General features: G+C 40.2%; 1 protein-coding gene across 2 annotated transcripts in view; it reads left to right on the top strand.

The window, feature by feature from the left end:
• Positions 1–27971, top strand: part of MTMR10 (myotubularin related protein 10) — a 1193387-nt gene that overhangs the window by 876703 nt on the left and 288713 nt on the right. For both annotated transcript variants that reach the window (XM_044078705.1, XM_044078706.1), the window contains exons 12-13: positions 25637–25704; positions 26457–26629. In XM_044078705.1, the coding sequence (XP_043934640.1) occupies positions 25637–25704; positions 26457–26629 (241 nt within the window). The remainder of the gene's footprint in view (positions 1–25636; positions 25705–26456; positions 26630–27971) is intronic.

Genomic DNA, 27971 nt, shown 5'->3' with positions numbered 1-27971 from the left:
CCTTATTTTTAAAATACACTAAACCAAAGAACCAGTCAAGTGTCAAGTTCATTCCATCCAAATTCAGCCAATTGTTCACATAATCCACCCACCATTCTTATTATTCAAAAGCTTTAAAGCATTCTCTGTATATTATTCATTATTTCCTATTTCTTCCTATTACCTCCTGCTCACTGCCATTCAATAAAATGCACAATGCACATCTCCGTGTCTCTACTCCCAAACAAGCACAAAGCACACCTCTTTCTATCCCTTTGGCAGCTGTATTTCTTCTATTATACTCTATTGGTCAGAAATAATAGAGGAAATACTCTATTGTTCAGAATATACGCCTCCTGTTTTTAGCAATCTGTGATTGGCTGAAGCATGGTGGATTATTGTTTCTAACTGGGATCTTTTGGATGGAATCACTTGACTAAGACTTGGTTTAGTGATTGGAAGTCAGTATTTTAAATTAAGGCACTCGGGACACAATAATTAGGATCTGAAGAAGGCATTACACCGCAAACGCTGTTTTTGAGTGGATTTTTTCATTAAAGATTTTATTTATCGTTTGCCTGTGGTGATACGCTTCTTGTTTTTTCTGAAATTTCCTATTTTTCTGGGAGCGTTCTTTGGTGGTGTTTACCTGATTTTTTTCTCAATTGATTCTTATAGTTGTCATGCAGTGTTTATATGCTCTACTCTTTTTTTAACAGCAATTTCTGTTTTAGATTCTATTAAAAACCCTTCCAGTAACTTGATCAGAATCTCTAACAGTGCAATTAAGTACCCTCCAACCAACATCACACGCCATTTAAAAACCAGTAGAGTAGAGCAAAAGTTTAACATTGTATTTGCATTATTTCTGGCTACAGCCCTTTTAAATGTATCAGTAAAGTAATATACTAAATACCCATACAAAAAAAAATACCATTTAGGTACAAAAAAATTACATAACAAAATATGTGCAATATAAAATAACACACCTACTAAAAAGTTAAGCAACTTAAGATCGAATCGTTAAAATACTGATGATGGATACCCTGTCAGCGAGACCTGGATGGTATTTAATTTAATCTACTATTATAACCCTTTGGCTTCTATCACATTCACTCCATGGTCTCCACCTAAGTTTTCTAATAACTGTATTGATCCCTGCATACTCAGAACTATGCCCTGGGTATTTAGAAATATGTTTGAAAAGGGAGGTATTAGTAATTTGGTTCCTAATTTCCAAAGTGTGTTCATAAACGTGGTCCCTGAACATTTTCTGTGTTTTCCCTTCATAAAAGCAGCTACAGTGTTTACATAGGGCTAAGTAAGTAACTTCAACAGAGTTACATGTACAGTGGAAAGGTATTTTAACTGAAATCTTATTAACTATCATAACACTTTTTTTCAAAATAAACTTGCACCAGTTACAGAAACCGCATCCAGAAGTACTCTTTTATATGGGTAAGAAACTGCAGTCCATCATTCTCCGCTTCTAAATAGTTTTTAAATGCTTTGCCTTTTCTATAAACGATGTGTGGTACCTCTCCCAAAAGGTCCATATACTCTTCAAAACAGGACAAGATAGTCCAATTTTTCTTCAAGACCCAAAAATAATAATATAGTATAATCAAACAAATACACTAGAAGCACTGATGGCAACCTTACCGAATAAAATGTCCAAAGTAAAAAAAAGTCTTGCCAGCAACAGTGAAGGTAAAATCCAAATATTTATAGGTTCATAGGTTGGTACTAGGCTGTCGGCCCTAAGGCCTATGCAAGCCTAACCATAACAATTCCCTGGAAATTTTTTCCCACAATATTTACTTCTCTGGGGCCCTGTCTAGCAGGGTGACTGACATGATCCCCGGGGTGAATTTCCTATCTCCCATCCAATCATCAAGGTTCCTTTTGAAGAGGGCCAATGAGGTGCTCTGCTTGACATGTATGGGCAGTCTATTCCAGAGTATGGGGAGTCTCTGGGTCAGGAACCTATCCCTCCAGCATGTTTTGTTCATTGGGATAAGGTTTAGATCCCTGGAGCGTGTGGCTCTGAGGGATTGGGATTTCTTTAAGTGGAGCATGTCCAACAGCTCAGGGTTTGACATGGCCTTTTATGTTAAGCAGAGATCGCCTCTGATTAGACGATATGCCACAGAGTATAGCTGGAGTTTTTTTAGACGGTCAGCATATGGCATCTGCTTTAAGCCTGTGATTCTCTTTTAGTGAGGTATTTCTGTGACCTTTCCAGCTGTTGCAGATGTCTTGTGAGGTACATACCAAATGGGACATTATACTCTATAATGGGTCTAATGAGGGATGAGTACAGTGGGACAATGACCTCCGTTTTTCTGGATGAAAAGCCCTTAGTGATGAGGTGTGCCATGTAGAAGGATTTCCTGACTGTTGTGGCGATGTGGTTATCGAAAGTGAGACCATGAGACCACTGTCCACTTGTGTTCCTAAGTCTCATCACACTTTCGATGTTTAATGTCCTGCCACTTATGTGGTAGTTCATGGGTACATGTTTTGTTCCAAAGGGGATGACTATACATTTCTTGGCATTAAGCTTGAGCCCATGGCTCTGGCACCAGGCATCTGTTTCTGTAAGGCCCTTTTGTAGAATATCCACATCCTTTGGGGATTCAATAATGGCTCCCAGTTTGCAGTCATCTGCAAACTTTGTTAGCCAGAGTCCCTTAGTGTTGGCCTGTACTTCAGAGAAGTAGATGCCAAACAAGAGTGGTCCCAGGACTGAACCCTGAGGTACTCCACTTGTCACTTGTCTGGAGCTGGATTTGGAGTCTGCTACTTTTACAGTCTGGGTTCTGTCAGTAAGCCAGTTGGCAACCCATCGAGAGATGTAGGGATTTATGCCCAGCTTAGTAAGTTTATCTATGATTCCAGAGTGGGGGATGGTGTCGAAGGCCTTGGCGAGGTCCAGATAGGCTGTGTGGACTTCCTTACCCTCGTCCACAGCTCTGGAGACCGATTCGAAGAAGTCAGTCAGATTCAGGAGACAAGATAGGCCCTTCACAAACCCAAACTGGGTGGGGTCCAGTGTCTGGAGGTTGCCATTGTCTTTGTTTATAAGTTCCATGATAATGCGTTCCATGCCCTTGCAGATCAGGCTTGTCAGACTGATGGGACGGTAGTTCCTGGGATCCAAGGTGGATCCTCCCTTGTGGAGTGGGATAACTGTAGCTGTGCGCCACTCAGTGGGCACGAAGCCTGAGGTGAGGCTATGATTAAACATGACACTTAGGTGGGTTGCCAGTTCATTTTGTAGTTCATGTAGTACACAGACTGGGATGTCATCTGGTCCCATGGATGCTGTATTGTTAGGTTTGGAGGGTGCTGTTTCTACCTGTGTGGCTGTGATTATCGGAATTTGGCAATCTTTTGGTATTGATATGGGCCCTTTAGGGGGTGAGAGGGGAGTGAAGTTGGCACTAAATCGATCTGCCAGGATATTGGCAATGTCCTTGGGATCAGTATATTTAATGCCATTCTGTTGTAGCTCAGAGCCGATCTGAGCATTGCCATTTAGATTCTTGACATACCTATAGAATGCCTTGTGGTTGTCTTTGGAATCTTTGGCAATTTTATTTTCGTAACTAGCTTTTGAGGATTTTATGAGGGATCTCAGCATCTTACTGAGGCTGGTGAGGGAGTTTTTTGCATCCTGGGATTTTCCTCTTTTCTGCAACAGTTTCTTCCTTCTGTTGTATAGTTTGTTTATAGCAGGGGACCACCAGATTGGCTTCCTTTTTTTGGAGAAGAGCATCTTGGTTCTATTTGGGATGGCACGATTCATGCACAAGTGGATGTGCTCATACAGTGCCTTAATGTAGGATTCTGCAGTCGAACTTCCATATCCCGTCTGCATGGGTATTGTGAAGTTTGTCACTTCTGACTTCAATAGCATGAAGTTGGCTTTGAAGAAGTTTTTTAAGGGGGTTTCCTTACTGGTGGGTGGGGGTGGGATGTGGATGTCAAGGGTGATTTGATTATGGTCAGACCTGACCAATGAGGGGGTGACCACTGGTGTGGAGCATCTATCTCCCATGTTGGTAATGACCAGGTCTAGGATATTGGAGCCCCTGGTGGGACAATGGATTAGTTGATCCAGGGCATTGGAATTTATGAATTCCAAGAACCGTTGGGAAAAGGAGTTGGTACCCGAGAAGTTTTCCCAATTAATGGCAGGGTAGTTGAAATCACCTAGTATTAGGGTGTTTGGTTGTATCTTAATATTTTCCAGTATGTTTAGGAAGGTGTAGTGAGAATCTTGGGATATGGTGGGGGATCTGTAGCAAGCCACAATTTGGATTGCAGTCTTACCTAGTGTTAGTTGCACCTGGAGAATTTCAGATGCATTGTGTTGGGCAACTAGCTTGGAGGTGTGAATATCCTTGGTGAATAATGGGCACTCCTCCACCTTTAGTGTTTCGGTCTTGGTTTTGTGGCCAAAAAGTGTGGTAAGAATTGTAGCCTGGTATTGCAAGGGTGCTCTCTGGAGCCTTGTACCAGGTCTCAGTCACTGCACAGATATCAATGTTCTCCATTGTTGAGTGCCTCGAGAGAGTGCATTTTAAGGTTTAGACTTCTATCATTGAGTAACATTATCTTCAGATTTTGCATGCTTGTATCTGTTACGGTGGTGGTTTTATCCTTTGAACCTTGCCTAAAAAAGGCACTATAGGGGTGGCAAGAGCTTTAGCCAGTAACCTGAATCCCAGAGTTGACAGGTGCAGACCATCTCTGGCAAAGCATCGTGGTTTGTTGATCATGTCTTCCCAGGCAGACAAATACTGGATCCCCTTTGAATGACACCAGAAGCTTAGCCAAATTTTTGAAATCAATCATTTTGTTCTTATACTGTGGTATCATTCTGGGCGAAGGCAGGATGCTACTCAGGGCTAGGGTCATACCTGTGTGGGTCACATGATCCAGGAGCTCTTCCATGTCTCTCTTCATGTAGTCCAGGGATGTACGTCTCAAGTCATTTACTCCAGCATGGGCAATGACAGAGTCGTATTTATACTTGTTGTGGAGTGACTTGAGTGCGTGCGTTATGTGGCGGATCCTGGCACCTGACAGGCAGCTGACTGTAATTTTCTCCTTGTTCAGCCTGGTGAGTGGGACATCAGTGTGCCTGACTATAGAGTCACCTATGACTAAAGTGTTGGGTACATTGTCTTGCCTTAGTGGCTGTTGGGTGGCACACTGGTGTTGTGAGCTATGTGTCACTTTGGTTGAGACTGGTGTTTGTTTGCGTTTCGGCCTCGGAGGTCCTTGTTGCTTGGGCAGATTAATGTTAAGTGCCTCCACATATGTGGGTTTAGTGTTGCTATGTGTTTGAGTTGATGGTGTGGGTTTTGAAGGGCTATGAGTTGCTAGAGGTGTAATGCAGGTGTTAGCCTTCTCCTCTTGACTGTCTAGCACAGTCTTGACTGGAGAGAGCTTTGCTTCCAGTTTGGCTATGTAAGTGCATCTCTCGCAGGTTGTAGTGTTGGGTGGTAGGAGGAGAGGATTGTGTGTGTTCATGAGGCAGTTGCGGCATTGCCCCTGTATGCCCAGATTCACCAGGTGGACAGGAGAAACCACCGGAAGCTGACCCTTGGACATGCCTGTTTAGGTGCTTTTTTATTTATTATTTATTTATTTATTTTACATTTGTTGACTGGGCTAGTCTAGCTGGATACATGTCCATTTTCAGTAGAGGTCCAGGGAGTTAAGCTCCAAAAATAGTAAAAATTTACAAAATACAATACTTAAAACATAACTAAGTTCACAGGGAGATAGGCTCCAAACATAGTAAAATTACTAGATACAACAGTTAAAAATGAACTAAAGTTCAGCTGCATAAGAGAAATAATAGTGTTTGTAATACAAAATAAAAATTGTGTCTAAGAAGAAGAATGGTAGCATAGAGTCATTGCATAGGTTTAAGTTACAATGAAGTACAGGTACACTTAAGGTTCTAGTGTTGTCATTTGTAAGTCAAAGAGGGAGAAAAGTGAGAAAGGTAGTAAAAGAAATACACAAGGGCTAGAATAAAGTTAGGTTCTATAGATTAATGCTGCAGAGGGGACAAGGTCAAGAAGGAAGGAGTATAGCAAGAAGAGAAAATAAGGGGAAAAGTAAGGTTCAGTCAGGTTTAGAACAGGGACAAAGCCAATGAGTTTTCAGATGTTCTTTGAGGTGTTTCTTGAAGAGAGATGTAGATGAGAGATGTGAGTGTCCTAGGAAGCTTGTTCCATATTTTGCCCACAACGTTAGTAAAAAGTGAGTCCCCAACTTTATTATTAGATTTGATATTATAGCAATAACCCATGCCTGGGTGTGGGTAATGCGGGATTTACCCACGGTTGGCGTGGTTCGCCCTCGGGACCAAACAAAGGCAACCGTGGATAAATCCCGCATTACCCACACCCAGAAGTGGGTTATTGCTATTATACTATGACATTATTTAAGAAAAGAAATAATTACTTTTCTTAAATAATGGCATTGTATAATGTCTCTTTGCTGCCCTTCCGCAGCTGGCTGGTATCCGCGGCAGTTCTGATGTACTGCGCATGCCTATGCAGTACATCAGAGCTGTGGCCAAAAGCAACGGAGAAAGCAGGATCTCCGTTGCTTTTTACTCTTTCGCTATATTAAATGGGTTTAACATAGCGAGACAGCTTTAAAATAAGCAACGGGGATGTCCGTTGCTTATTTTAAAGCTGTCTCGCCATGTTAAACCCATTTAACATAGCGAACAGTAAAAGCAACGGAGATCTTGCTTTCTCCATTGCTTTTTTTTTTTTAAACCTGTCTCGCTATGTTAAATGGGTTTAACATAGCGAGACAGCTTTAAAATAAGATAAGCAACGGAGATATCCGTTGCTTATTTTAAAGCTGTCTCGCTATGTTAAACCCATTTAACATAGCGAGACAGGTTTAAAAAAAAAGCAACGGAGAAAGCAACATCTCCGTTTTTTTTTCTACACTTTGTCGCTATGTTAAAGGAGTTTAACATAGCGAGACAGCTTTAAAAAAAGCAACTGAGATCTCCGTTGCTTGTTTTAAACCTGTGTCGCTATGTTAAACTCTTTTAACATAGCGAGACAGTGTTTTAAAAGAGACTTATACTAATGGAAAAAGTTCGGGCGACCGGACCTTTTTCCATTAGTATAAGTCGATTTACAACGTGCACGCTGGCCAATCAGCGTGCACGTTTTGGAATATTAGTGGGGGGTCATGGTATAATGGAAATTAATAACTTGTTTGCTGAACGAAGTCTTGCAAGATTTTTATATGGGGAGATCAGGCTAGAGAGGATTGGGGTATTATTTGGGTGATAAAGAATTTTTTGTATGATCACCAGTTGATTATACAGCAGATGGTTATGTAGTTCTGACTATCTGAGTTGTTTAAGGTTGTGACAGTGGTGGGTTCTAAAAGGGGTACCAGTGGCAAATCTTGCTATATTGTTATAGCTAGTTTCAAGCTTGCTTAGATTGTGTTTTGATAGATTGGTGTATATAGCAGAAGCATAGAATAGGGTAGAAGTGAGGTGAGTCTGGGCCATGGTGGTTCTGGCTAGAGGTATGAGGTAGGGCTTGATTCTATACAGGGAGCCTAGTTTTTTATTGACAGTTTGTATAGTATTGTTGATATGATCATCATCATGGCTGAGGTTATTATCTATAGTGATGCCCAGGAGACGTGTGGTAGTATCTGGGGAAATAGTAGTTCCATTGTTAGAGGTAATTGTGAAGTGGATCACTGGAGACTTTTGGGTGGGAGCAAAAAGCAACAATTTTGTTTTTTTTGGGTTTAGGAGGAGGCAATGGGCGGTAAACCAGTTTTCAACTGTGTTTAATACTGTTTGAGTAAGCGTTTGAAGAGAGATTGATGATTTAGAAGTGCAGATTAAAGTAGTGTCATCGGCATATTGTATATAGGTGGCTTGAGGAAAAATAGTATTGAGGTCATTAATAAAAATGGAAAATAGAAGAGGGCCTAGGATAGAGCCTTGAGGGACTCCAATGTTTATGGGGAAGGGTGTGGAGAGATTATTGTCCCAGAGCACTGCTTGTTGTCTATTTTCTAGGTAGGATGTAAACCAAATTATTGCTTGTGGGTCAAGAGATGTGCTTTTAGTGCACTGATCAGTAAGTTGTGGTTAACCATATCAAAGGCTTTTGATAAGTCGATGAATAATGCAGAAGATGGTTGTTATTTCGATTCCTATTTATGCAGTCAGTAAAAGTTAGCAAGGCGGTAATTGTACTATGAAAGGGCCTAAAGCTGTGTTGGCAGTTGGCTAGTAAGTTATTGTGGAGCAGGTGTTGAAGTAGTTGATGGTGAATACATTTTTCCATTATTTTGGCCAGTGAGGAGAATAATGCAATTGGTCGGAAATTGGACATAGTGGATTTGCCTCCTTTATGTAAGGGGATAATGGGGGAGACTTTCCATATGGATGGGATGCTACCTTCTATGATTGTTCGGTTTATAAGGATGGATATGGGATATGCTATGACTTTGGAAGCTATTTGAAGGTATTCTGCTGGCAGGCGGTCAGCAGAACGGGTACATGGTTTGAGTTTTTGAAGGAGTTTGCAGATAAAGGATGTTGGTACAGGGTGTATGTGGAAGGAGGGCACTTGACTGCTTATGTTTTGTAAGGGGCTGGGGGAGATGGGAGGTATTGTCTTTGCAAGGGCTTGAATAATTTCAGTGAAGTAATTGTTGAAGGCATCAGCTATTTCCAAAGGATTATTATGAGGAATTGAAGATGGGGCAGGAATTTTGGTATGACCTGGTTGGAGAAGTTTGTTAATGCCTGCCCAGAACTTTTGAGGGTTATTAGCGTGAGATTGTTGAAGGTTGAAATAATAGTTTTTTTTTTGTCTAAGATAATGTCCTTTTTGTTTGCTTTTCTTAGCTGTTTAAAGAATAGGTGGTCTGTAGATCTCTTAGAGGCTCTCCATTTGTCCCATATTTTGTTTCGTAGGAACATTAGGAATTTAGTATTAAAGTAGGAAACTGCTTCATCCAGTTTGAGTTGCTTCAGAGGTGACCAGTTACAGGCCTTTAGTTCATTTTGAAAGGTTTCTGCTTGAAAGTGTTTTTTTCAACGAAAGGTTATAAAAGTGTTATTAGTAGGACTATGAGTCTTTTGCTTTGTTATATAGGTTAGAACATGGTCGCTAATGTCTTCTGGAAGTGTTCCTGCTATATAGGTTTCAGGATGACTATTTACAAGAATCCAGTCGAGGGTAGCTTCTTTATTACTAGGTTTGTAGATTCTTGTGGGGGTGTTTATTATTTGGGTGAAACCATAAAGATTAATGTGGGTGTTAGGATTGGGGGAGCTACAGGTAGTCCAGTCAATGTTAAAATCACCTAGTACAATTGTTTCTTGAGGTAGCAGGGTGGAAAGGCTACTAAGAATGTTTTCAAGAGTGTTAATATTTTATTTATTATAAATAGATTTAGATTTGTTAAGTCTGAGTTTGATGGTAAGGGTTTCTGCATTGGTATTAGAGGGTAGTAGCACATTATAGGATGAAACTTGAAGTTCAGATTTATACAAGATGGCTACACAACCACCCTTTTTGAACGTGCAGTCACATCTAAGGATGTTGTATCCAGGTGGGGTTATTTCTAGGTCATGAGTAAAGGGTTTCAACCAAGTTTCTGTAAGGCAAAGGATTTCAAATACATGCACTTATTTGTAAGGTTTAAGATCTGTTTTCCCTTACCTTTGCAAGGTATTTTGCAATTGTAGGCTGTTTAGTGCCTATGATTAATTTTTCCTTATTGACAAGGAGAACTGAGTGATTGTATCAGTTTCAGGATTCCTAGTGCTTTACAGCAGGATCTAGAGCAAGTGCTAGTCACAGGGGTTCAGATTTTAGTGCTACTACTGAGAAACCAGCTAGTTCTAAGGGAAAATTTGAAGAGCAGACTTTCTGGCACCTGGAATAGTTTAACTGTAGCCTCGCAGTGCTGCACGATGTGAAAAATGTGAAAACACACGCGTTTTTAAGCCAGAAAGTTGAAAGGGATAGAAATCAGCCCAAAAAGGCTAATACAATTACAATTTCAGAGCTGGAAACCACTCCTCTAGCGTTAGGCACTACAATGCTCACCAGTCCCACTGGTAGGCAGTAGGACTTCCCTCTGCCACAGCAAGGTCTGGATAGCTCTGAGGACAGAAAATAAAGTCCTGAGACAAACAATTTAATACAATAAAACACAAAAGAGGCAGCTCGATGTTTCAAAATACAAACAGCAAGGTTCAAGTAAAACCAGGATATTCCCAATGTTAAGTAAACAAACAGGACAAGCACTTTCAGCTGTATAAGCCTTCTTCAGATCCTCCCATTTCTTGAAATCCAAAAGTATTTAAAGGGACAGTCACCAATAGGAAACAAGCTATTTAAATAATCTCCACCTTTTTAATGCATGCTTTAAAGGAACCTTTCAGTTAAATCCTGGTTGATTATCGTGCAAGTTCGCTAGCCAGCACATTTCAATATATTTGGTGCAGTTTTGCAAGTCTCCACCTCTTGAATTCTCTTCCACAAGTTGCATAACCATAAATAAGAATATATGTGTTGGAAATTTCTGAATATGCCATGCCAGAGCATTGTTTGTTTTTCAAATGTATATCGCTCAAATGGCACAGTATTCTCTCCTTAAATAGTTTATTAGTCTTTCCCACATAGAAACAGATGCACTGTTCACATGTTGATATATAAAACTGCGACTTGTGCAATCAGCATAAAAATCAAATTTGTACAATCTGTTTGTAACTGGATGCTTAAAGGAGTTTGTTGTATTGATAAAGACACATGCCTTACATTTTCTATAGGGATGTGTTCCTGTTCTCATATCTATAACAATTTCTAACACCATGAAGGAGAATTTATGTCCTGGAAACTGCATAATGTGTTGCGACAAAGCATATGTACTAACTTTATGCTTGATATCACTTGTATGTCTCAAAATCCTAGTTTTAAATGGGCAATTAGTTTTCCCAACATAAAATTGGCAACAGTCATGGCATGTAGTTATGTAAATCACAATTTTGGTATTACAATCTGTAAACATTTCCAGGTAATACTCCTCCTTAGTTGTAGGATGTATAAATTTATTATGAATATTAATATATGAACATGCTTTACATCTACCACACTTAAAGCTTCCTTGTCTCATATTATTTGATCTGTCAGTAAATCTCCTTTCCCCACAAAGAAGTTGTTTCCAATTACGTCTATTCTTAAAGCAAAATCTTGGGGTGTCTCCTACTATCCATCTTAACGTTGCATCTGCTGTTAATATCTTCCAATTACCTTTGATTATATCACATATTTGTCTAAAATCTTGACTAAATGTAAGAGTACATCTTATATCTTTGAATACTTCCCTCTTCTGGTTCAGTAATTCTTTATCCTTTATTGAATCACATTGAAAGTATGGTTTTCTTTTACACAAACTCATTCGCTTCACTGCTGTTTCCCCTTCTCCGTTTCCTCTGGCTTATAGCCCCTTTCACATAGATGCTTGTTGATATTTCTTTAGCTTGATCTCTCTTATTAGTATTCAACCTCAAACTCCTCGAAAATTAATTCTTTAGAACTTGTGGAAAAACAATAGGATGCATGCTGTTACAATGCAGAAGCTGATTTCTCCAACATGGTTTACAATATATCTTTATAGCTATATTACCAATCTCCTCCTTTAAACTGGTTATGTCAGGAAATCGTATCATAAACACTGTGAACTTAAAAATCTAGGAAGTTGGTGGTAGTCTTCAAATAATCAACAAATAATCCAAGTTGACTCCCATTTCCTTCCCATAAAAGAAATGTCATCCACAAACCTTTTGTAAAACAGCAGATGATGTTGCCAAATATTCTGTTCACTGAAAATATATATTCCTTCTCCCATTGTGCCATCACAATATTCTAGTAGTAGTTGGCACAAGTGCCCATCGCTATACCCTATTTTTGCAAAAAGTATTGATTTTCATATAGCAAAACATTGTTCTCCAGTACTAGTTCCAACACCATACATAAGTGAGGTATTTGTTGTCTATCATAAGCATCATTTAACATCAGGAATCTCCATGTCCTTTCAATGCCATATTCATTCAGGATAACCGAGAATGCATTTTTAAAATCCACTGTAACCAGCTCTTTTGATAGATGTGATGCTTGATGGTATGTATATAAACACAAAAGAAAGTCTTCAGTATCCTTTAATACAGTAGTTGCTTTATCCAATTCTCTTTTAAACTGATGTTCTATGTAAATAGATAATAGGTTGCATAATCCACCCATTCCCAGAGACAATGGGATGCATAGGTGGATCATGTAAATCTTTATGGATCTTAGGTAAACCTCTAATGACAGGTACTGTGGGAAAAGTCACTAGAAAATAAACAATTCATGATTAATGATCCTTGTTAACAAAAGATCATTTAAGTTCATATTAACTTTCTTTATGATCTTATCTAATTCATATTTGTGTATTCGTTTATAGGTATTCTCATCGCCTAGTAGTTAGTCATCTTATTTTCATACTAACTCTTGTGTAACACCACTATCACTCCTCCTTTGTCTGTTGATCTAATAACGATCTCATTATCATGCATCATTTTCCTCAGGGCTTGTTTCTCATTTAAATCTAAATTATGGAAGCCATTATTATTTTTATTATTACGTAAGGTTGTCACTTTTTTTTTCACAAATTTTAACAAAGGTTTCCACCACTGGATGTGAAGCCAGAATCAGAGTACTTGGTTTCTTAAATAGTGCAATTGATGTATCATTAGTTATTTTTCCATCACCCATAAACATATCAAGTCAGATTCCGGGCAAAACATTTAAGATCTATAATAAACTCATTGAATCTCAAAGGTAATGCTGCAATAAATGTTAAACCCTTGTTTAGAAGCTTATAGTGAGCTTCACTCAGTTCATATTTAGACAAATTCACTATTAAGGTAGTATTCCTTTTCCAATAAATCTTGGAAATGGTGCAGATGAATCAGTTAACATCTTTTAAAAGCTGAGTACTTGTATTCCTTTGCCTCATCCAGCTGTAGAAATGTTTATCATGGTTTCTGAAACAGAAGTCTTTGAACTTAGAAATAGACCACACAGAAAAACCTTTTGTAATACGAATTCAGCTGAGAATAAGGCTCTACAAGCCCTAATTAAGAATGAGGAAAATAAACCATAAGACCTGATATAGTAGTTTTGGATACCTTGACTGTACACCAAGAATGACTGAAATGTTAAATGATGAACAAACATATAAGAAACTTTTTAAGTGGGACACAAAATAATTGCCAAGGTTAAACATGATTTATATGATATGTTAATGTCGCACACAATTAATGTAGAAATGTATGACTATCTAATTGAACATCCTTTAATCCCTATTATAAAGGGCCTCCCAAAAATGCATTAAAATCTTATGGACCCACCCATGCGTCCAGTTGTATCTGGAGGTTGATGACTATTTTCATAGAGCACCAACTTAAACCTATAATTTTGAAAGTACCAGCAGTTTTAAGAGCTACACCACAGTTTCTAAGATCTTTATATCAATGTTTTGACAACCTTAATTCAGAACTGAAACCGACTTTAGTAAAGATGGATATCAGAAGCTTATTCATGGTGATACCGAATGATTATGGAGTGAAAGCAGTCTGCACCTTCTTAGAGAAGGACAATACTCTTGGTGGCAACATTATTACCCAGATATGCTCTTTACTTAATATTCTTCTAGAAAACAACATTTTTGTATTTGGAAATAACTGTTGACAAAGATGGGGAGCAACAATGGACACTCCATGTGCTCTGGTGCAGCAAATTCAGAATTTTTCAACACACATATTCTTATTTGTGGTTATGCAACTTGTGGAAGAGAATTCAAGAGGTGGAGACTTACACAATTGCACGTAATATCTTGAAATGTGCTGGATAGCAAACTTGCAGGCTGATAAAGAACCAGGTCTTAACGGAATGGTTCCTTTAAAGGCTGCATTAAAAGGTGAAGATTATTTAGATAGCTTGTTTCCTATTGGTAATTGTTGCTTTAAATACTTTTGGATTTCAGGAAATTGCAGGATCTGAAGAAGGCTTTTACAGCTGAAAGCGCTTGCCCTGTTTGTTTACTTTACATCAGAACATCCTGTTTTTACTTGAACTTTGCTGTTTTTATCTTGAAATGTCTAGCTGCTGACTCTCTTGTGTTTTATTGTATTAAATATTTGTATTTTACCTTCAGCGTTGCGGCAAGACCTTGTTTTTTACTTTGAAAAATAATAATATAATATGATCAATTGTGTATTTAATGACAAATGAGAAAACTCCTCATTATCAGATAAAGTAATTTATATTGCCCCTCGAACCTTTTTGTAGTTACCTCGCTACGAGTATTTTAATTAAAGTGGTGGGATATCCACAAGAATAGAACATATTAGCTAGCTTCTGGGCTTCATCAATGAATGTATCATCCTTTGAGACCATTCTAGTTAGCCTCACATATTGGCCTTTAACTATCCCCTTTTTCTGATGTTTTGGATGGCAACTGGAATGGTATAGCAAACTATTAGAGTACATTGGCTTTCTATAGATGTTACGTACCAACCACCTATTTGTTGTATCCTTAATCCACATCTAAATAATTAATGTTTGTAATACTATAAGAAAATGTAAACTTTAAAAAAGATGTGGTGGCGGTAATGTGGTTGATGAAATCCTCCATTGTCACTAATAGACTTGTTCCAAACAATGAAGACATCATCCAAAAAGTGGACATTGAATATCCCAGGGTGGTGAGTTAAAAACCTCAAAAACATATTTTCTCTCATTGTAACATTATTATATTGGCAAATATTTGGGCATGTGTTGCCCCCATAGCTACACCCTCCTTTTGTTGGAAATACTGCCCGTCAAAAAAAAAATGTTTTTAAGAACAAGTTTTATGAGAGTATCTAAAACATTGATTTCATTGTTAGTAAATTCTGTGGATTGTATGAAAAAATCATGGAACCACTCCAACACTGTGTCATGAGAGATGACATTAAAAAGGTTTGAAGCATCTACCGTAATAAGTACTACATTTTCAGAAAACACAATATTCCTAAGTTTTAGGTGAACGTCCCTAGGAGTCCCTAAATAAATGGTCAAAATCATCAAGACACTGTGCCAACTTAATGTCTATGTATCTAGCCAAGGGGTGTGTCTTAGATTTCGCTGAGTTGACTATGGGCCTTATTGAGGGGGGTCAGTGACGTCCTTATGAATCTTTGGAACACCAAAGTTCGAAGGTACAGTTAGAAATTTAGTATACAAAAGCATCCAGGTTTCATGATTAATTTATACCTGATTGAGCATCCCTTTAATCAACCAATTTATATTTGGCATAAGAAACATGCACACAATTCAAGGCTGATTCTTCATAAAAATCACTGTTAAACAAATGTTCATTCATTCTGTTCAAATAATCAGTATTGTTCATTAAAACAACCTTACCACCTTTATCGGGTTCCATTACCCTTACTTACCCATTTGTCCTGAGTCTCTTAAGTAGTGTATATTATGCGGATGAAAGGTTGAAAGCAGCTTCGCAGGGTCTAGTTCGTGAAGAAGCCATGAAATCAAGCTCAGAGTTTATCAAATACAGTTAGGAGTAATGAAAGGGGGGGTGAGTTGAATACACTAGTCTTGTGAGGTTCATATGGTACATATGCAATATTATTTCTGAACAGCAATTTTAAGTTTAACTTTCTTAAAAACCATTTAAAATCAATAATCAAGTTGTCAGTATTTGATTTTATAGAAGGTACAAATGTATAATCCCCTGTTTAGCAGTCCAGCATACGCCATACTATAAACATCGTTAGTGAAATTGTAAATTTTGAAGTCACCTTTGTGCTTAGATATAATGTGGGGTCCAAAATCAGTTGAGGAAATGGATTCAGTTTCAGCCGTAAAAATGGACCAACTCACTTCCTTCTCTGGTAATTCGTTCTCCCTCTGTTCCATTGTGAGAACCTGTATCTGTCCTGGAATGGTTCTGTTGTTTCCATTGTTGATTAATCCGGTATCTTGTTCTCTTCGAGCATCTTGAGAGTGTCTGCTTTAAAGGGCAGAACTCTTCAACCATTTCCACATATGTATATTGGACATTTTCAGGCACCTCAGGAGTCCGTTGTTGAAAATTGTCCAATGTGTTGGGTTTAGGATACACTAAGTTATTTGAATATTCCAACCTGTCTCCTTTGAACTTCCTCTCCTTCCGTACTTTTGTATTAGAGGCAGTCTTGTCAATACTCCTAAACATATTGTTAAAATGATCACCATAATTGTCAAACAACAAATCATTGGTGATGACTTGATCAAGTTCACTTGCCTCTTGCACCAAAATGTCTGTGGATCTCTGGTTATGTTTAATGAGTAGTTGCAAAAGCTCACATTATACACAGTTGACCATAGTAATATTATTGGGATCTTGAAGAAAAATTGGAATATCTTTTCCTGTTTTGAAGGGTATATGGACCTTTTAGGAGAGTACCGTATATTGTTTATAGAAAAGGCAAATCATTTATAAACTGGGGGAGTGATGCACTGCAGTTTCTTACCCATAAAAATCAGGTACTTTTAGATGCAGTTTTTATAACCAGCGCAAGTTTATTTTGGAAAAAATTATGTCCATCCATTCTCATGTTGCAGTATTCATTACAGTAGGGAGGTTGCTGCCTACAGCAGCGCCATCCGGCCAGTATACCAAAGTCTTAGCTCCTGGAGGGTACGTGTGACGTCCCTTGCCAGAGCCATAAACTGACGTAGGGTATAAAAGTGACATCTGTACGTACCCTCTTCAGAATTTTTCTGCTGCAGTGAACGTCGGACTCCTGTTTGCCAGTTCCGAAAGCAGATGGCGTTTTCAGACAACTGGTTAAAGTTACCACTCCAGACCAGATGACTGCTTCATTAGCCGATACAGATAAGTGCCCTGTTGGGTTTTTCTTTGTGTTTTGATTACTGCTAGGATGTACATGTCAACTAGAAAGGGGAAGTGTGCTTGTGGGAGACAAGGACACACACAAAAAGTGCGTATTTTGCTTAGGCGAGGCCCACGACCATACGTCCTGCCCCATTTGCAAATCTTTTGTCCCAAAACACTTTGCAGCCATCTGGCTGCATTAAAATTGTATTTGGAAAATCCGAGATTACGACTTCTTGCTCTCTGTATGGAAGGGGGGGAGTAGGCCCATCCGCTGAGCCATCGAGGAAGAAGGCCAAGAAAATTGGGCTGGAATCCCATGCTGGGACTCGGGCATCTGAGCAGATTCTTGAGGTTTATGAAATCCCAGGATCTTCCCAGACCTCCGTTTCTAAACCAGGCCCAGGAACCTCAGTGGAAGCTGGGATGGTGGAAACTTTAAGTACGTCCGCTGAGGCTATTCAGCCATCAGATCTTGATGGCAGAGGGGAACCACGACTCATTCAGTCAAAGGGCCGTGCTCCTACACTTCTACCGGCTGCCCCTTTGAAGAGAAAACAAAAAGTAAAGCATCCTGAGCCTCAACCAGTTCCTGGATGGTATTTTCACAAAGTCTCTTTAAGGCATTTCAGGCCTTGCAGACACAACAGTTACTACCTGAACCCTTTCCTCAACCCCTTTAGAGGTATCAGAGGAAGACTGCTCCTCTTCAGAGGAATATATTACTTATGAATCACAAATAGACTCCCCCAAAGATTTCATTACCCCAGAGGAGGATGACTCCATTACTCATGAGTCCCCAGGGGAAGAATTCACCTTTGGAGACCCAGTCTCCCTCATGAGGGAACATTTTAAATGGCAGGCATCAGAAGTATCTGACATCAAGAAAAGGTACTTTAACCTATTACAAATGGAGCAACCATCTCCTTCTGCTGTGCCCCCCTTGCTACCTGCTTTCCAGGATGCATTCTTGGCTGCTTCTCAATCCCCAGACTCACAACCACCAGCCTCAAAACGTCAGGACCATTTCTATAAGGTCCCTCAGGAAACCCAGTTCGTTTTTAAAAATCCTCCAGCAGACCCAGCAGTTATTGCAGTCTCTGCTGACAAAACATCAAGAGAATTGCCTTCTGCTGCTCTCTACCCCATGGATAAAGACAGCAAATTCATGGACAGACTAGGGAAAGAAGTGTATACCTCCAACTATAAATGAAGAAGGTGACAGTAATCCAGAACAAATTATTCCACACCAAACACAGTTTATTGAGCGCTTTCGTCGGCCTTATGCCATTGACATCATCAGAATACACTTGTTACATTAATTAGCATGCTTAAATACTCATTCCCCATCACATGACCATTAGAAACGCCTCCCTTCATTGATTCTTTGTGTAAAGATTTTATGCAAAACAGTTGTCATAAAGTGCTGTAAGTGCAATAAATAACTATGATAAATATATAAGTAAATATATGAATACATAGCAAGCCTAGTGTGTGTGTGTGTGTGTGTGTGTGTGTATATATATATATATATATATATATATATATATATATATATATATATATATATATATAAAACTATACATACATGTATATATATGTATGTATGTGTATGTGTGTGTATATATATATATATATATATATATATATATATATATATATATATATATATATATATATATATATATATATAGGTGACAAACAGTGTTAAAAAACAATAGTAGTGTATACCTCCTCTACTCTGGCTCTCAACCACCAAACACATATGGCTAGGTATGTCCTAGATACTATCACCAAAGCTTCTACCCTCCTCTCTGAGGCTCCTGACTCTCCCATTAAAGCCCAAATCAGCACCTTGCTTTTCACAGCATCTCAAGTGGCTAGGCACTCCAAGTGCAGTTATGATGCTGTGGAAACCTCATCAAAATCATCTGCTTCAGGATCAGTTTTGAGGCGATATTCCTGGGTGAGACTACAACTTCTCCCTATGGATATACAAACAAAATTGCTTACGCACTCCTTAGAGCTTCTCAAATCCCTTCAAGAAAAGGGAAGAGAACTACAAAACCTTAAACATTTACTGGTGTCCCCTATACCCAGATACCACAGGAACTACCCACAAAAACCTTCCTTTGTTAGAAGACTGTCCTCGCACCCAGCTCCACAGTCAGACGTAGACAACCAAGGAAAAGCTGTACACCCAGATTTCCCACCAACTCTTCCACTGCACCATTTTGGAGTCAGTCTCACCAAACCAGACCACTTCCACTGTGACCTACCACCCTTAGACCCAAACACCCCCTATCCCTTCATCTCACCCTCTCCCTACCCTCTTGGAGGTTAATTACATCAGAACAATGGGTCCTCTCCATCATTCAGAGGGGATATTTCATGACTTCGTGGATGTTACCACCCTTCCAGGGTATTCCTCAATCCCCTACAAACCAATCCCACCTTTTCACACCCATCATTCAGCAACTTCCAGCTCAGGACACCATAGATCAGGTACCCTACCCAGAAAGAAACATAGGCTTCTACTCCAGAATAGTTATGGTACCAAGGAACGACAGCCCATGGAGACCAATTCTAGACTTATCTTTCCTAAATTTTTCTCAAGGTACCCAGCTTCAAAATGATTACCTTAGCCCCTGCTCTTACCACTCATACAACACAGGCTTTCTTGGTAGCCCTGGATTTATAGGATGCCTACCTGCACATTCCTATACATCCAGATTACAGGAAATTCCTCTGCTTTGCAATAGGTTCTTGCCATTTTCAATTCTCTGCCTTGCCTTTTGGACTCTCCACTGCTCCCCAAGTGTTCACAAAGTGTTTAGCACCCTTCATTGCTCACTGCAGGACTCTGGGTATACAGATATACCCATATGTAGACGACCTGCTCATTCTTCATGAAGACCACCAAGTAATTCTACTCCACCTACAACAGGTAATTTCCACCATAACTCAATTAGGGTTAACCATAAACCATGAAAAGTTTCACATGACCCCCTCTCAAGACCTGTTTTTTTTTTGAGATGCAGGATCACAACAGACAGAATGAAAGCCTTCATTCCAGGCCAAAGAATCTTAGACCTTTGTCTATACTTCAAAAAAAAACTCCTCATCCACTGTACTTGCCAGCTCGGGAATTCCTAGGAATGTTAGGCCACATGGCATCCCTTATACCCATGTTGCCTTTGGCAAGACTCCACATGCAAAAAATCCATTGGATCTTAAAAAACTTATGGAGCCAACACTCCCTGCCCCTGGACTCACCCCTTCCCATAATTCAGTGTCTGAAGTGGGAACTCCAGTGGTGGGTATCAGCACTTCACCTCAACCAAGGAAACCCCCCTACAGGTTCCAGCCCCCCTACAACAGGTCTCCACAGACTCATCAGACTTGGGGTGGGGTGCAGTGCTACTAATAAACCAGAAACAATTCTCTGTGCAAGGCAGATGGTCCAACCTAAGACAAAAGGACTATATCAACATCAAGGAAATGAAGGCACTACAGTTAGCCCTACTAACATTCAAATCAGCTATTCAGCCAGGAACTCTGAAAGTGATAACAGACAGTATGACTGTCCTGTGGTACATAAAAAATCAGGGGGGAAGAAAGTCCTACCCTTTGTCCACCCTGGCCATCAAGATATGGAACCTAGCATCATCACTCCAGATTCATCTGGTAGCAGTGTATATTCCCCTCAACAGAGAATGTTATGGCAGACACTCAGCAGAACTTCAGCTCCCTCTCACGAACGGATGCCTCACAGAGAGGTATTCATGTCCTCTATTATTTTTTGAAACCTCTCTTCTTCTGCAGCCTCATATTCAGCTAACCTTTTCTTCATTTCAGCCTCTGTGTTTTGCACTTCTGCAACCTTATCTGAAAATCTGTTTAAAGCGCCTTCCATTTTTTTCCAGCTTTTGTATTGTTTGTATTGATATACTCAATCAGTGTTTCATTTATTTTAAGCAGGTCTGTGTGCAGCTGTTTTATACTTCCCTCTAGGTTACTGGAAGTCAAGTCTGGAACTTGCACTGCTTCTTGCTGAACAACTGCAGTACTTTTTCAGTCTGTTTTTTTCCCTCACCTTTTGTAGCCTACTTTCCTCCAGGTCCTTTATATTTATTTTTTCCTGGCATCCAGGAAGTGCACTTAAAGTTGCTGAAATGTACCCATAAGTCTAGCCACTTTCTATGCAGAGTTTCTGTTTTCAGACTGGGAGAGCCAGAATTAAGGTGTTACTCAGTGTGCAGCCATCTTGGAAATGCTCCAAGGTTGTGTGATCTTTAATATTTAAGTAAGGGAGTGTTGGGAAGTGAAGGAGAGCTTACCATTTTGCAAAATCACTTCATAGGAATATGACTGTGCCAAAGGTTAAGGAACTACTGATTTAGACAGTTCATTTTAGTGAGCTGGGTTTGACAGTTCAACGTTCAGCCCACACTCCTGTCCCCTGAGGGAACTGGAAGCATTGTTTCTTGGAGGTGAGGGACAGAGAAACAAAATAAGTAGTACTCGGGTGTCCACATTTTCATTCTTAAAGTACTAATAAGTTTTGATAACTATTTTTTTGGATATTTAAATATCTTTTCAGTGTCATTGATTAGCAGATACAAGGCTGATTCTTTCTGAATATTTAAGATCTTTGCCTGTTCATAGGTAGGTACTAGGCTGTTGGCCCTAGGGCCTATACAAGCCTAACCAAAAAGGTACCCTGGCTTTCGCCACCCAAGAAAATTATTTTCCTGTGCCCCTGTCAAGCAGAACCATAGAAGTGATTCCCGGGGTGAATTTCCTATTACCCATCCAATCATCAAGATGTTTCTTGAAGAGTGCTAATGAGGAGCTCTGTTTGACATAGGTAGTCTGTTCCAGAGTATGGGATATCTCTGAGACAGGAATCTATCCCTCCAGCATGTTTTGTTTGTTGTGGTGACAAGGTTTAGGTCCTTAAAGCGTGTAGCTCGGAGGGATTGGGATTTCCTTAAGTGGAGCATGTCCAACAGCTCTGGGTTTGACATAGCTTTGTATGTTAGGCAGAGATCGCCTCTGAGTAGACGATATGCGACGGAGTAAAGCTGGAGTTTTTTGAGATGGTCTGCGTAAGGCATCTGTTTGAGGCCAGTAATCCTCTTTGTGAGGTATTTTTGCGGCCTTTCCAGTTGTTGTAGATGTCTTGTGAGGTACATACCAAAAGGGATGTTGTACTCTGTAATGGGTCTAATGAGTGATGAGTAGAGGGGAACAATGACCTCTCTTTTTCTGGATGAGAAACCTTTTGTGATGAGGTGTGCCACGTAGAAGGATTTCCTGACCACTGCGGTGATGTGATTATCAAAGGAGAGACTACTGTCCACCTGTGTTGCAAGGTCTCTTATCACACGTTCGGTGTAGTAGACTACCACCTATGTGGTAGTTCATGGGTACAGTGTTTTTACCAAAGGGGATGACAATTCACTTTTTGGCATTGAGCTTGAGACCATGTCTTTGACACCAAGCATCTGTCTCAGTGAGGCACTCTTGTAGGATGTCCAGATCATTGGGAGTTTCGATTATGGCTCCTAGTTTGCAGTCATCTGCAAATTTAGTTAGCTAAAGACCTTCTGTGTTAGCCTGTACTTCAGAGAAGTAGATACCAAACAGGAGAGGACCCAGGACTGAACCCTGTGGTACTCCACTTGTCACTGGTCTGAAGTCTGATTTGGAGTCTGCTACTTTCACAGTGTGGGTTCTGTCAGTAAGCCAATTGGCAAACCATCTTGTGACATAAGGATTTATACCTAGTTTAGTGAGTTTATCTATAATTCCAGAGTGGGGGATGGTGTTGAACGCCTTGGCGAGATCTAGATAGGCTGTGTGAACCACCTTACCCTCATCTGTGGCTTTGGTGACTACTTCAAAGAAGTCTATCAGGTTTAGGAGACATGGTCTGCCTTTTACAAACCCAAACTGTGTGGGGTCCAGAGTTTGGAGATCTCCAATGTCTTTGTTTATGAGTTCCATGATGATACGTTCAATGGCCTTGCAGACAAGGCTAGTCAGGCTAATGGGGCGGTAGTTCCCGGGGTCTGTTGTGCCCCCCCCCCCTTTGTGGAGTGGGATAACTGTCACGGTGTGCCATTCAATGGGCACAAAGCCTGAGGTGAGGCTATGATTGAACATGGTACTTAGGTGGGATGCCAGTTCATTCTGTAGTTCATGTAGAAGGCAGCCTGGGATGTTGTCAGGTCCCATGGATGCTGTGTTCTTGGCTTTGGAGAGTGAGGTTTTTACCTGTGCAGCCATGATTACAGGAACTTTGCATTCTTCCAATATAAAGATGGGCCCTTTAGGGGGTGAGAGGTGGGTAAAGTTAGCACTGAACCTATCTGCCAGGATGTTGGCAATATCAGTTGGTTCTGTATGTTTAGTGTCATTGTGCTGTAACTCAGAGCAGATCTGAGTGTTGCCATTGAGATTCTTGACATAACTATAGAATGCTTTGTAGTTGTCATTAGAATCAGTGGCAATTTTGTTTTCATAACTAGCTTTGGAGGATTTTATGAGGGATCTCAGCTTCTTACTGAGGCTGACCAGGCAGTTCCTCTAATCGTGGGATTTTACTCTTTTTTGCAACAGTTTCTTTCTTCTGTTGTAGAGTTTGTTTAAGGCTTCCTTTTTTTGGAGGATAGCATCTTGGTTCTGTTAGGGATAGCACGATCCATGCACTTGTGTAAGTGCTTATAAAGTGCATTTGTGTAGGATTCAGCAGTCGTACCTCTATTGTCCATCTGCATGGATGTCGTGAAGGTTGCCACTTCTGTCTTAAGCGTGAAGTTGGCTTTGGAGAAATTTTTTACAGTTGTTTTCCTAATGGGGGCTGGGCGCGGGATGTGGATGTCTAGGGTGATTTGCTTGTGGTCGGATCTGACCGACGAGGAGCTGACCTCTGGTGTGGAACACCGGTCACCCATGTTGGTGATGACCAGGTCTAGGATATTGCTGCCCCTGGTCGGGGTGTGGATAAGTTGATCCAAGGCGTTGGTATTGATTATTTCCAGAAAACGTTGAGCAAAAGAGTTGGTACATGAGTAGTTTTCCCGGTTAATGGTAGAGTAGTTGAAATCACCCATTATTAGAGTGTTGGGTTGTACCTTAATATTTTCCAGTGTATCAAGAAAAGAGGAGTGGGAATCCTGGGTCATTTTGGGGGGTCTGTAGCAAGCTACAATCTGGATTGCGGTTTTGCCCGGAGTTAGTTGAACTTGGATAATCTCGGATGCATTATGCTGAGCAACTAGCTTGGAGGTGTGGATATCCTTAATGAATATGGACACTCCTCCACCTTTAGTGTTTCGGTCTGGGTTTGGTGGCCGAAAGGTGTGGTATGAATTATAGCCTGGTAATGCAGGGGTGCTCTCTGGAGCTTTGAACCAGGTCTCTGTCACTCCATAGATATCAGTGTTCTCCATTTTTAAGGAGTGCCTCGAGTGAATGCATGTGAGGTTTAGACTTCTAGCATTGAGTAGCATTACCCTCAGATTTTGCTTGCTTGTACCTGTTACGGTGGTGAATTTGTCATTTGAACCTTGCCTAAAAACGGGGTGGCAAGAGCCTTTGCCAGTATCTGGAATCCCAAGGGCAACAGGTGCAGGCCACCTCTGGCAGAGCAGCGTGGTCTGTCGATCATGTCATCCCATGCAGACAGATACTGGATTCCCTTAGAATATCACCAGAAGCTTAGTCAATTGTTAGTCAGTCATTTTGTCTTTGTACTGTGGTATAATTCTGGATGATGGCAGGATGCTACTCAGAGCTAGGGTCATACCTGCCTGGACTACAAGATCGAAGATCTCCTCCATGTCTCTTTTCATGTAGTCCAGGGAGGTACATCTCAGGTCATTCACACCAACATGGCCAATGACAGAGTCATATTTGTACTTGTGGAGTGACCTAAGTGCGTGCGTTATGTGGTGGATCCTGGCAGCTGACAGTAAGTTTTTCCTTGTTTAGCCTGGTGAGAGGAACATCAGTGTGCTTATGACTAGAGTGTTGGGTACGTTATGCCTTATGGGCTGTAGTTGAGTGGCACACTGAGTATGTGGGCTATGTGTCATTTGGGTTGTGTTGGGGGGTGGAGGTTGCTTGCATTTGTGCTTTGGAGGTCTCTGTTGTTTGGGCAGATATGTACTGAGAGCCTCCGTGAATGTAGGTGTGTGTTTTGTGCTTCTGTGTGTGTTTTGGTGGTGTAGGTTTTGAAGGACTATGTGATGAGTGTGGTGCGGTGCAAGTGTTTACCTTCTTCTCTTGACTGTCTAGGCCAGTCTTTGGTGAAGAGAGCTTTGCTTCCAGTTTGGCTATATAAGTGCATCTCTTACAGGTCATAGTGTTGGGTGGTAGGAGGAGAGTTAATACTGAGATGTTGCTGAAGCAGAAATTAAAAAATATATACCTTCTGGAGTTTAGAGTAATTAATAAAGTGGGATTTATTACTGTCTTGTAATTGAAACCAGTGTTCACATTGCTAAGAAAGTAACCATTGTTTCATTTGTGTGTTCAGTTTTCACATTCAAAAATATTTTGTTAACTTATTAATAAATATCATTGAAAGTTTATATTGCAGTAATCCTGTTTTTCCCCTCTTTAGGTCCATTTTGAAAATTTCAGTAGAAGCTGCAGTCATGTTAGACAGTAAACGTTCTGTACTTCTACAAGGTAATTACTGTGTTATCAGCTACATTTCTTTTTGTGTAGGTAAAATACTTTGCACATACAACATATTGTTTTATAAAGGCCACATGTTATCTATTGCAAAAGCTAGTATTGTCTTAAATTTATTACATAATCACCTTTTGGAGAATATGATCTCCGTATGCATTATTTTGCAGCTAGAAGTATTCCACACCCAATAGAAGGCCTTGTAATACAGTGGCCCTTATTGTTACTGGTGCCCCAATTGGGAAACCATGCATGTCTTAACTTCTTGCATTTTCCAGTTTTATTTGCATCATTGTTGGCAGGGACTCCATACCTCAAAGCCTTTAGATGCAGCCTTAAATGTGGCTACCATGGCTGGAAGTATACTTAACCCAAGTAAACGCGTATTATTAATGATTTTGTTCCTTACACTACTCCCTTTATTCATCAGAACTTTAGAAGTGTTATTGGTGCTTTATGGAACCATTTTGCCATCTGTTTTAGTAATGTTAGTAATTGTTAAACTAGCTATTTCTTAGCCAATTAGCTGTAAAGGAGCTAAATGTTCAATATATACTAAAATAAGTATTTTTTTTTTTTTGCATCATGAAAAGAACATTATAGAACATTAGTGTACAGGGTAAAATGTCCATACTTTACAGTATTTTGTGCTGCAAAGCTCTTAGTCTTTCTTTGAAATGTGTATATTATATGATTTGATTTTTGATTCAGATCTGTTGCTTTAAATAATAATGTACTTTCTTTCCCAGAGGAAGAGGGCAGAGACCTGACCTGTGTTGTTGCATCCCTTGTGCAAGTAATGATGGACGCTCACTTTCGTACTGTCATAGGATTCCAGAGTCTAATACAAAAAGAATGGATTATGGCAGGCTATAGATTTCTGGATCGATGTAACCACTTAAGTAAATCAGACAAAGAAGAGGTAAGTCCTCATTATGTCCTGGATCTAAAAGCTGTTGTATTGCCCATTCTAAACTGAATTGGATATATTTCTGTAACATCAAGCATCTTCCTTGATAAGTCAGCAGATGGATCATTTCCTTCCAGCAGTCACGATTTGGCACTTTTTACAATGTTCTCACTTTAGGAGGCTTATGAGCCTGGTACTGGGGGACATGATAAGGTTATACACATTGTAGAAACACACCTAGCTTTTGAGCATGCTAGTTACTTTCTTCTGCTAACACAGTTCAGATTTTAATCTTACATTAGTGAACATTTCTGTCATTTGCCGCCTAGAAGCAAATCAGTGTGTCCCTGTGGTAAGAAAAGTGTTATTCAGGATCTAGTAAAGGGAGGAATCCTGACCTACCTCATTTACCAGTAGGGTCTCTTCTTGTCTCTCCCCACAGCTTACTATCTGCTGACACCAGCTCCTCTTTTTATTAACCTGGTCTACCAGGCCTCATCGTAGCCTCCCCAGGCTCAACTAGACCCCTTTCTGGGTCAAATAAGGAAGTTGCCAGTACTGGTGCTGCATCATACTGTTGCTCGGCCCTGTAACAGCCTTGTGTGCTCATCAGTCACTGCCTCAGCAGGACCATGCTTGGTTCTGCTCATGGACAGCCTCCTGACTGAGCAGCACACCACTTATGCATTACAGAATTCACCAGGCTCATAACTCTGCTTTATGGCAGTGAGCATAGGCTGTCAACCGTCCAGTAAGCCACTCACTCCCATACTCCACCTCTGAGCCCTTCTACACATGTGCCATTTATCAAACAGTGGTCATCAGGGGAGCACTGAGGGCTTTTATCTCAGTGCATCACAAGTCCACTATCTTTAGGTCTTAGCACTTGAATGTTAGTTCACAGAGATTGGTGGCTTAAAGCCTCAGGAGAGAAGGATTGTGAGAAGTACCAAAACTTGGATGGTATGCTAAGATGTACCAGAATGTGAATAGCATGCTGTGACCTTACCCATTTTGTAGATACAGCCATTGTTAAAATAGCCTTTCTGTCCCTGCAGGTAATGAGCAGTTTGCAGAGGAGGCATGTCACTGAGCCCCTGGTTGAGCAGCTGGAGATTACTTCTGATTGAAGAACTGTCTGTAGATTCGATCATTTTCTGGTTGTTAGTGTTTATGGCTGAGGATCCCCTCCCCAGAGTCCTCCCAGTGGACCAAGTGGAGTATGTCAGCTCAGGTTGTGAAGGGTACAGTAGTTTACCTTGTGTCATGGCTCATGGTTCAAGAACTACCTGTTAAGCAAATGTTTGGGTGATTGGAGTATGAAGTGTGAATGTGGAAGTATACCCTAAGGGGT

The sequence above is a fragment of the Protopterus annectens genome, chromosome 7.part1, assembly GCF_019279795.1.
Source record: "Protopterus annectens isolate FY-2018-M chromosome 7.part1, PAN1.0, whole genome shotgun sequence".
NCBI lineage: Eukaryota > Metazoa > Chordata > Ceratodontiformes > Protopteridae > Protopterus > Protopterus annectens.
Note: the sequence above shows the minus strand (reverse complement) of the source record. Positions and strands in the feature narration are given on the sequence as shown.